The sequence below is a fragment of the Oncorhynchus tshawytscha genome, linkage group LG16 (assembly GCF_018296145.1).
Source record: "Oncorhynchus tshawytscha isolate Ot180627B linkage group LG16, Otsh_v2.0, whole genome shotgun sequence".
Taxonomy (NCBI): Eukaryota; Metazoa; Chordata; class Actinopteri; order Salmoniformes; family Salmonidae; genus Oncorhynchus; species Oncorhynchus tshawytscha.
This window is the reverse complement of record NC_056444.1, coordinates 4,879,085-4,890,598: the sequence shown is the minus strand read 5'-3', so window position 1 is coordinate 4,890,598 and position 11,514 is coordinate 4,879,085. Positions and strand designations below refer to the sequence as shown.

The window sequence follows — 11,514 nt, the reverse complement described above, 5'->3', positions numbered from 1 at the left end:
TGTGTTGTTACTATAATGACTATAACACTGTGTTGTTACTATAATGACTATAACACTGTGTTGTTACTGTGAGGACTATAGCACTGTGTTGTTACTGTGAGGACTAGAACACCGTGTTGTTACTGTGAGGACTATAGCACTGTGTTGCTATAAGGACTAGAACACTGTGTTGTTACTGTGAGGACTAGAACACCGTGTTGTTGCTATAAAGACTAGAACACTGTGTTTTTACTGTGAGTACTAGGACACAGTGTTGTTACTGTGAGGACTATAACACTGTTACTGTAAGGACTAGAACACTGTGTTGTTACTGTGAGGACTATAACACTGTGTTGTTGCTATAAGGACTAGAACACTGTGTTGTTACTGTGAGGACAATAGCACTGTTTTGTTACTGTGAGGACAATAGCACTGTTTTGTTACTGTGAGGACAATAGCACTGTGTTGTTACTGTGAGGACAATAGCACTGTGTTGTTACTTTGAGGACTATAAAAACTGTGTAGTTACTGTGAGGACTATAACACTGTGTTGTTGCTATAAGGACTAGGACACAGTGTTGTTACTGTGAGGACTATAACATTGTGTTGTTACTGTGAGGAATAGAACACTGTGTTGTTGCTATAAGGACTAGAACACTGTGTTGTTACTGTGAGGACTGTAACACTGTGTTGTTGCTAAAAGGACTAGAACACTGTGTTGTTACTGTGAGGACTGTAACACTGTGTTGTTGCTAAAAGGACTAGAACACTGTGTTGTTACTGTGAGGACTAGGACACAGTGTTGTTACTGTGAGGACTATAACACTATGTTGTTACTGTGAGGACTAGAACACTGTGTTGTTGCTATAAGGACTAGAACAGAACACTGTGTTGTTACTGTGAGGACAATAGCACTGTTTTGTTACTGTGAGGACAATAGCACTGTGTTGTTACTGTGAGGACAATAGCACTGTGCTGTTACTGTGAGGACAATAGCACTGTGTTGTTACTGTGAGGACTATAGCACTGTGTTGTTACTGTGAGGACTATAGCACTGTGTTGTTGCTATGAGGACTAGAGCACTGTGTTGTTACTGTGAGGACTATACCACTGTGTTGTTGCTATAAGGACTAGAACACAGTGTTGTTACTGTGAGGACTATAACACTGTGTTGTTACTGTGAGGACTAGAACACTGTGTTGTTGCTATAAGGACTAGAACACTGTGTTGTTACTGTGAGGACTGTAACACTGTGTTGTTGCTAAAAGGACTAGAACACTGTGGTGTTGCTATAAGGACTAGAACAGAACACTGTATTGTTACTGTGAGGACAATAGCACTGTTTTGTTACTGTGAGGACAATAGCACTGTGTTGTTACTGTGAGGACAATAGCACTGTGTTGTTACTGTGAGGACTATAACACTGTGTTGTTACTGTGAGGACTATAAAAACTGTGTAGTTACTGTGAGGACTATAACACTGTGTTGTTGCTATAAGGACTAGGACACAGTGTTGTTACTGTGAGGACTAGAACACTGTGTTGTTACTGTGAGGACTATAGCACTGTGTTATTACTGTGAGGACTATAGCACTGTATTGTTACTGTGAGGACTAGAACACTGTGTTGTTGCTATAAGGACTAGAACACTGTGTTGTTACTGTGAGGACTATACCACTGTGTTGTTGCTATAAGGACTAGAACACAGTGTTGTTACTGTGAGGACTATAACATTGTGTTGTTACTGTGAGGACTATAGCACTGTGTTATTGCTGTGAGGACTATAGCACTGTATTGTTACTGTGAGGACTAGAACACTGTGTTGTTACTGTGAGGACTATAACACTGTGTTGTTGCTATAAGGACTAGAACACTGTGTTGTTGCTATAAGGACTAGAACACTGTGTTGTTACTGTGAGGACTATAACACTGTGTTGTTACTGTGAGGACTATAGCACTGCGTTGTTGCTATAAGGACTAGGACACAGTGTTGTTACTGTGAGGACTATAACACTGTGTTGTTGCTATAAGGACTAGGACACTGTGTTGTTACTGTGAGGACTAGAACACTGTGTTGTTACTGTGAGGACTAGAACACTGTGTTGTTACTGTGAGGACTATAGCACTGTGTTTTTACTGTGAGGACTATGTTACTGTGAGGACTATAGCACTGTGTTACTGTGAGGACTATAACACTGTGTTGTTATTGTGAGGACTAGAACACTGTGTTGTTACTGTGAGGACAATAGCACTGTGTTGTTACTGTGAGGACTATAACACTGTGTTTTTACTGTAATGACTATAACACTGTGTTGTTAATGTGAGGACAATAGCACTGTGTTGTTACTGTGAGGACTATAACACTGTGTTGTTACTGTGAGGACTATAGCACTGTGTTGTTGCTATACGGACTAGAACACTATGTTGTTACTGTGAGGACTAGGACACAGTGTTGTTACTGTGAGGACTATAACACTGTGATGTTACTGTGAGGACTAGGACACTGTGTTGTTACTGTGAGGACTATAGCACTGTGTTGTTACTGTGAGGACTATAACACTGTGTTGTTACTGTGAGGACTATAGCACTGTTGTTACTGTGAGGACTATAGCACTGTGTTGTTACTGTGAGGACTAGAACACTGTGTTGTTGCTATAAGGACTAGAACACAGTGTTGTTACTGTGAGGACTAGAACACTGTGTTGTTACTGTGAGGACTAGAACGCTGTGTTGTTACTGTGAGGACTATACCACTGTGTTGTTACTATAATGACTATAACACTGTGTTGTTAATGTGAGGACTATAACACTGTGTTGTTACTGTGAGGACTATAACACTGTGTTGTTACTATAATGATTATAACACTGTGTTGTTGCTATAAGGACTAGAACACTGTGTTGTTACTGTGAGGACTATAGCACTGTGTTGTTGCTATAAGGACTAGAACACTGGGTTGTTACTGTGAGGACTAGAACACTGTGTTGTTACTGTGAGGACTAGAACACTGTGTTGTTACTGTGAGGACTATACCACTGTGTTGTTACTATAATGACTATAACACTCTGTTGTTAATGTGAGGACAATAGCACTGTGTTGTTACTGTGAGGACTATAACACTGTGTTGTTACTGTGAGGACTATAGCACTGTGTTGTTGCTATAAGGACTAGAACACTGTGTTGTTACTGTGAGGACTATAGCACTGTGTTGTTGCTATAAGGACTAGAACACTGGGCTGTTGCTATAAGGACTAGAACACTGTGTTGTTACTGTGAGGACTAGAACACAGTGTTGTTACTGTGAGGACTATAACACTGTTCTGTTACTGTGAGGACTAGAACACTGTGTTGTTACTGTGAGGCCTAGAACACTGTGTTGTTGCTATAATGACTATAACACTGTGTTGTTTCTGTGAGTACTATAACACTGTGTTGTTGCTATAAGGACTAGAACACTGGGTTGTTGCTATAAGGACTAGAACACTGTGTTGTTACTGTGAGGACTAGAACACTGTGTTGTTACTGTGAGGACTAGAACACTGTGTTGTTGCTATAAGGACTAGAACACTGTGTTGTTACTGTGAGGACTAGAACACTGTGTTGTTACTGTGAGGACTATAACACTGTGTTGTTGCTATAAGGACTAGAACACTGTTGTTACTGTGAGGACTAGGACACAGTGTTGTTACTGTGAGGACTATAGCACTGTGTTATTGCTGTGAGGACTATAGCACTGTATTGTTACTGTGAGGACTAGAACACTGTGTTGTTACTGTGAGGACTATAACACTGTGTTGTTGCTATAAGGACTAGAACACTGTGTTGTTGCTATAAGGACTAGAACACTGTGTTGTTACTGTGAGGACTATAACACTGTGTTGTTACTGTGAGGACTATAGCACTGCGTTGTTGCTATAAGGACTAGAACACTGTGTTGTTACTGTGAGGACTATAACACTGTGTTGTTGCTATAAGGACTAGGACACTGTGTTGTTACTGTGAGGACTAGAACACTGTGTTGTTACTGTGAGGACTAGAACACTGTGTTGTTACTGTGAGGACTATAGCACTGTGTTTTTCATGTGAGGACTATAGCACTGTGTTGTTACTGTGAGGACTATAGCACTGTGTTACTGTGAGGACTATAACACTGTGTTGTTACTGTGTTACTGTGAGGACTAGAACACTGTGTTGTTACTGTGAGGACTATACCACTGTGTTGTTACTATAATGACTATAACACTCTGTTGTTAATGTGAGGACAATAGCACTGTGTTGTTACTGTGAGGACTATAACACTGTGTTGTTACTGTGAGGACTATAGCACTGTGTTGTTGCTATAAGGACTAGGACACAGTGTTGTTACTGTGAGGACTATAACACTGTGTTGTTGCTATAAGGACTAGGACACACTGATGTTACTGTGAGGACTATAACACTGTGTTGCTGCTATGAGGACTAGAACACTGTGTTGTTACTGTGAGGACTATAACACTGTGTTGTTACTGTGAGGACTATAGCACTGTGTTTTTACTGTGAGGACTATAGCACTGTGTTGTTACTGTGAGGACTATAGCACTGTGTTATTACTGTGAGGACTATAGCACTGTATTGTTACTGTGAGGACTAGAACACTGTGTTGTTACTGTGAGGACTATAACACTGTGTTGTTACTATAATGACTATAACACTGTGTTGTTACTGTGAGGACTATAACACTGTGTTGTTACTGTGAGGACTATAACACTGTGTTGTTACTGTGAGGACTATAGCACTGTGTTGTTACTGTGAGGACTATAACACTGTGTTGTTACTGTGAGGACTATAGCACTGTGTTGTTGCTATAAGGACTAGAACACTGTGTTGTTACTGTGAGGACTATAGCACTGTGTTGTTGCTATAAGGACTAGAACACTGGGTTGTTGCTATAAGGACTAGAACACTGTGTTGTTACTGTGAGGACTAGAACACTGTGTTGTTACTGTGAGGACTATACCACTGTGTTGTTACTATAATGACTATAACACTCTGTTGTTAATGTGAGGACAATAGCACTGTGTTGTTACTGTGAGGACTATAACACTGTGTTGTTACTGTGAGGACTATAGCACTGTGTTGTTGCTATAAGGACTAGAACACTGTGTTGTTACTGTGAGGACTATAGCACTGTGTTGTTGCTATAAGGACTAGAACACTGGGTTGTTGCTATAAGGACTAGAACACTGTGTTGTTACTGTGAGGACTAGAACACAGTGTTGTTACTGTGAGGACTATAACACTGTTTTGTTACTGTGAGGACTAGAACACTGTGTTGTTACTGTGAGGCCTAGAACACTGTGTTGTTGCTATAATGACTATAACACTGTGTTGTTTCTGTGAGTACTATAACACTGTGTTGTTGCTATAAGGACTAGAACACTGGGTTGTTGCTATAAGGACTAGAACACTGTGTTGTTACTGTGAGGACTAGAACACTGTGTTGTTACTGTGAGGACTAGAACACTGTGTTGTTGCTATAAGGACTAGAACACTGTGTTGTTACTGTGAGGACTAGAACACTGTGTTGTTGCTATAAGGACTAGAACACTGTTCAATAGAGATATCTGTAAATGTGCCAGTTCAGAACCTCCATCTCTTCTCTGTTTTAATAATGACATTTTACTAACCTTTATTTAATCAGGGAGTCACCAGTGTCTCTTTACGAGGGAGTCCTCCATGTACAATTTCATAAAATGCATAAACAATCTAATACAATATAAGCCTAATAAAACACGTATTGAACAGACAAACATAAAAATACACAACAATCATTCAACTAAAAAAAATTAATTCTTCATTATAAAAATCCTCTGTTCTCTTTTGAAATCCTATGTTGAACACACTCAGGTAGTTTGCAATACACAGGTTCTTCTGTTTTTTCTCACAATACCATCTCTCTCTCTCTGTCTCTCTGTCTCTTTCTCTCTCTCTCTCTCTGTCTCTCTCTCTCTCTCTCTGTCTCTCTCTCTCTCTCTCTCTCTGTCTCTCTCTCTGTCTCTCTCTCTCTCTCTCTCTCTGTCTCTCTCTCTCTCTCTCTGTCTCTCTGTCTCTCTCTCTCTCTCTGTCTCTCTCTCTCTCTCTCTCTGTCTCTCTCTCTGTCTCTCTGTCTCTCTGTCTCTCTCTCTTTCTCTCTGTCTCTCTCTCTCTCTCTCTGTCTCTCTCTGTCTCTCTCTCTGTCTCTCTGTCTCTCTGTCTCTCCTTCTCTGTGTGTGTGTGTGTGTCAATTCATTGGAACAACGTAACAATGTACATATTGCCAAAGCTTATTTTGGATAATTACAATATAAAAATGAGAATCAAATTGTCAACGGGACAACAGTAACAACAATAACCAAGTATCAAAATAACCATACATTCAACAATAAGCATACAGTAGAGGACATGTTCAGGTGTATTGGTCTGTCAGACACTGTCCCTCATCTTATGGCAGGCAGAAATGTAGTGTGCTTTGAATAAGGGTTTCAAATTTGGGGAAATGACACTCTCTAATTGTTTTATATTTTTTACATTTTGTCAGGAAATGCAGCTCTGTCTCAGGTTCTGCTGTGATGCAGTGGTTGCACAGCCTTTCCTCTACAGGGAGCCAGGTTTTCCTGTGCCTACCCTTCTCAATGGCAAGGCTGTGCTCACTGAGTCTGTACTTTGTCAAGGTTTTTCTAAGGTTTTGATCAGTAACCATGGTCAAATAGTTAGCCACGGTGTACTGTTGATTTAGGGCCAGATAGCACTGCATTTTGCTCTGTGCTTGTGTTTCCCAATAAGCAATATAGTTTTGTTTTGACTGTGTTGTAATTTGGTTTATCCTGATTGATTGGATGTTCTGGTCCTGAGGCTTCAGTGCGTTCGTAGAACAGGTTTGTGAACTCAGCCCCAGGACCAGCTGGATGAGGGGACTGAGGCTTCAGTGTGTTAGCTAGAACAGGTTAGTGAACTCAGCCCCTGGACCAGCTGGATGAGGGGACTGAGGCTTCAGTGTGTTAGTAGAACAGGTTAGTGAACTCAGGACCAGCTGGATGAGGGGACTCTTTTCTTTGCTCAGCTCTTGGCATTGCAGGGCTTGGTAATGATATGAGAGGGGGTCACTGTATTTTAGATCTTTACAAAACTTAATCGCTCTTTTTTGAGTTTTTATTATAGATAGATATTGGCCTAATTCTGCCCTGCATGCATTGTTTGTAGTTTTCCTCTGGACATGTAGGAGAATCTTACAGAACTCTGCATGCAGGGTTTCAATGGGGTGTTTGTCCCATTTGATGAAATCTTGTTTTGCAAGTGGACCCCACACCTCGCTGCCATAAAGTGCAATTGGTTCAATGACATATTCAATTAGTTTTAGCCAAATTTTAATAGGTATTTCAATTTGAATTTGTTTTTTAATGGCGTAGAATGCCCTGCGTGCTTTCTCTCTCAGCTCATTCACTGCCTCATTAAGGTGTCCAGTTGATCTTACTTTTAAACCTAAGTAATTGTAGTGTGTGCAATACTCTATATATTTTGTACCAATTGACAACTTTGGTCTAATTCCCTGAGATCTGGATCTTCTCTGGAAAATCATTATTTTAGTCGTTTTGGGGTTTACTGCCAGGGCCCAGATCTGGCAGTACGGCTCTAGCAGGTCCAGGCTCTGTTGTAGGCCATGTGCTGTGGGGGTTTACTGCCAGGGCCCAGGTCTGGCAGTACTGCTCTAGCAGGTCCAGGCTCTGCTGTAGGCCATGTGCTGTGGGTGTTTACTGCCAGGGCTCAGGTCTGGCAGTACTGCTCTAGCAGGTCCAGGCTCTGCTGTAGGCCATGTGCTGTGGGTGTTTACTGCCAGGGCCCAGGTCTGGCAGTACTGCTCTAGCAGGTCCAGGCTCTGCTGTAGGCCATGTGCTGTGGGTGACAGCAGGCATAGGTCATCTGCGAAGAGTAGGCATTTAACTTCTGAGTTGTGGAGACTAACACCAGTGGCTGAGGATTAAAAAAAAATGTTTTTAATGTAAATATTGAAGAGTGCAGGGCTCAGATTGCAACCCTGGCGAAGGCCCCGCCCCTGGTTAAAGAATTCTGTTATTTTCTTACCAATTTTAATGCTGCACATATTGCCAGTATACATTGATTTAATTATGTCATATGTTTTACCCCCTACACCACTTTCTCTCTCTGTCTCTGTCTGTCTGTATGTTGAATTTTATGTTCCTTTTGATGGCATAGAATGCCCTTCTTGCCAAGTCTCTCAGATCGTTCACAGTTTTGTGGAAGTTACATGTGGCGCTGATGTTTAGGCCAAGGTATGTATAGTTTTTTGTGTGCTCTAGGGCAATGGTGTCTAGATGGAATTTGTATTTGTGGTCCTGGTGATTGGACCTTTTTTGGAACACCATTATTTTGGTCTTACTGAGATGTACTGTCAGGGCCCAGGCAGAATATGTGCAGAAGATCTAGGTGCTGCTGTAGGCCCTCCTTGGTTGGGGACAGAAGAACCAGATTATCAGCAAACAGTAGACATTTGACTTCAGATTCTAGTAGGGTTAGAATGGGTGCTGCAGACTGTTCTAGTGCCCTCGCCAATACATATTTATATATGTTGAAGAGGGTGGGGCTTAAGCTGCATCCCTGTCTCACCCCACGACCTTGTGGGAAGAAATGTGTGTGTTTTTTGCCAATTTTAACACTTGTTGTTTGTGTATGTAACAGTATAACTTTAGACCATCCCCTCGCCCATAACCGGGCGCAAACCAGGGACCCTATGCACACATCAACAACAGTCACCCACGAAGCATCGTTACCCATCGCTCCACAAAAGCCTCTGCAATGGGAACAACTACTTCAAGGTCTCAGAGCAAGTGACGTCACCAATTGAAACGCTATTTAGCGCGCACCACAGCTAACTAAGCTAACTAAGCTAACTAAGCTAGCTAAGCTAACTAAGCTAACTAAGCTAACTAAGCTAACTACGCTAGCCGTTTCACATCCGTTACATGTACATGGATGTTATAATGTCGTATGTTTTACCCCCAACACCTCTTTCCATAAATTTTGTATATGCCAAATTGAGTCAAAGGCTTTTTTAAAATCAATATTCCCCCCCAACACCACTTTCCATCAATTTGTATAACAGATCCTTATGCCAAATTGAGACAAAGGCATTTTTTGAAATCAACAAAGCATGAGAAGTCTTTGCCTTTGTTTTGGTTTGTATGTCAATTAGGGTGTGCAGGGTGAATACATGGTCTGTTGTACGGTAATTTGGTAAAAAGCCAATTTGACATTTGCTCAGTACATTGTTTTCACTCTCTCTCTCTCTTTGTGAGTCTTCTTTCTCTCAGCCATGGAGGAAGTTGTCTAATGAGGACGCAAAATAATTATGCTTATTTTTATTTCCCCTCATTTCCTCCCCAGATAAGCCTCCTCCTCCTGTCCTTCATCCCTCCTCCTCCACTAACACACCACCATGGCTGAGACAGTTGGACCTAAGACCCCCTTAAACACTCCACGGGGTAACAGCCACCCAGGGGTAACCTCCCTCCCCCCAGAGCCCATCCAAATCATCCGCACCAAGGCCCGCTCCAGGAGGGTCCGCATCAACGTCGGAGGTCTAAACCACGAGGTCCTATGGCGGACGCTGGACCGGCTGCCCCGCACCCGCCTGGGTAAGCTCCGCGACTGCAACACCCACGAGAGCCTGATGGAGGTCTGCGACGACTACAGCCTCCATGAGAACGAATACTTCTTTGACCGGCACCCGGGCGCCTTCACCTCGATCCTCAACTTCTACCGCACAGGGAAGCTGCACATGATGGAGGAGATGTGCGCCCTGTCGTTCGGCCAGGAGCTCGACTACTGGGGTATAGATGAGATCTACCTGGAGTCCTGCTGCCAGGCCCGGTACCACCAGAAGAAAGAACAGATGAATGAGGAGCTGCGGAGGGAGGCGGAGACGCTGAAAGAGAGAGAGGGAGAGATTGAGTTTGATAACACCTGCTGCCAGGAGAAGAGGAAGAAGCTTTGGGACCTCCTGGAGAAACCCAGCTCTTCCCTGCCTGCCAAAGTAAGAGAGGGAGGGATTTGAAAAAGAGGGAAGGAGGGGAGAGGGTGTAACTATACCCCCACTGGTTTTGTGTGTGGTGTGTACTCTCACTGGTTTTGTGTGTGGTGTGTACTCTCACTGGTTTTGTGTGTGGTGTGTACTCTCACTGGTTTTGTGTGTGGTGTGTACTCTCACTGGTTTTGCTCCATACATAGAGAGAGAGAGAGAGAGGGAAGGGAAGGGGAGGGAGCGCAATGTTATTTTTGTATTTCAGGATCGTCACTTATAGTGTTTGTGAAGAGAGGAGAGGAGAGGAGAGCAATAAGAGGGGAGGAGTTGTCCCAGGTAGCAGGTATAGCTAGTAGTACTACAGCACAGATGAAGAACTGCTCTGTTCTCATCAAGGTTTCTGTTGGATATTGGACTTTGTGAAATGTGCTCACAATCTACTGTGCGTTCAGCATAGAGCTGAAGTACACTGATGTATCCTACTGTATGGTGACTGTATGGTGACTGTATGGTGACTGTATTGTACAGTATGGTGACTGTATGGTGACTGTATGGTGACTGTATGGTGACTATATGGTGACTGTATGGTGACTGTACGGTGACTGTATGGTGACTGTATGGTGGCTGTATTTAACAGTATGGTGACTGTATGGTGACTGTATGGTGACTGTATGGTGACTATGGTACTGTATGGTGACTGTATGGTGACTGTATTGTACAGTATGGTGACTGTATTGTACATTATGGTGACTATGGTGACTGTATGGTGACTGTATGGTGACTGTATGGTGACTGTATTGTACATTATGGTGACTATGGTGACTGTATGGTGACTGTATTGTACAGTATGGTGACTGTATTGTACATTATGGTGACTGTATGGTGACTATATTGTGACTGTATTTTACAGTATGGTGACTGTATTGTACAGTATGGTGACTGTATTGTACAGTATGGTGACTGTATTTTACTTTATGGTGACTGTATGCTGACTGTATTGTACAGTATGGTGACTGTATGGTGACTATGTGGTGACTGTATTTTACTGTATGGTGACTGTATTGTACAGTATGGTGACTGTATTGTACAGTATGTGTTATCCCTGTATCCCTGCGGTCATTATGGTCATCGTTTGTCATCGTGTTAGCCATATTTTCCTGCGGTCATTAGCAATCTTAGAATTCAAACCGTTTCCATAGTCACTAACGCAGTCTAAGGTAATTATAATTACATTCCGTTGATATTGGTTGTCTCTAAGTGAATTACAGTGGCTGTAGGCATATATTGACGGGCCAATGGCTGCAGGGGGATAGTGACGGGGCCAATGGCTGTAGGGATATAGTGAAGGGGCCAATGGCTGTAGGGATATAGTGAAGGGTCCAGTGGCTGTAGGGATATAGTGAAGGGGCCAATGGCTGCAGGGGGATAGTGACGGGGCCAATAGCTGTAGGGATATATTGACGGGGCCAATGGCTGCAGGGATA

General features: G+C 42.6%; 1 protein-coding gene across 1 annotated transcript in view; it reads left to right on the top strand.

Annotated features, from left to right (window-relative positions):
• Nucleotides 1-9,403: 9,403 nt before the first annotated feature.
• Nucleotides 9,404-11,514, top strand: part of LOC112247818 (potassium voltage-gated channel subfamily B member 2) — a 394,377-nt gene continuing 392,266 nt past the window's right edge. Inside the window, exon 1 of the mRNA XM_042298692.1 lies at nt 9,404-10,042. Within this exon, the coding sequence (XP_042154626.1) occupies nt 9,446-10,042 (597 nt within the window). The 5' untranslated portion in view covers nt 9,404-9,445. The remainder of the gene's footprint in view (nt 10,043-11,514) is intronic.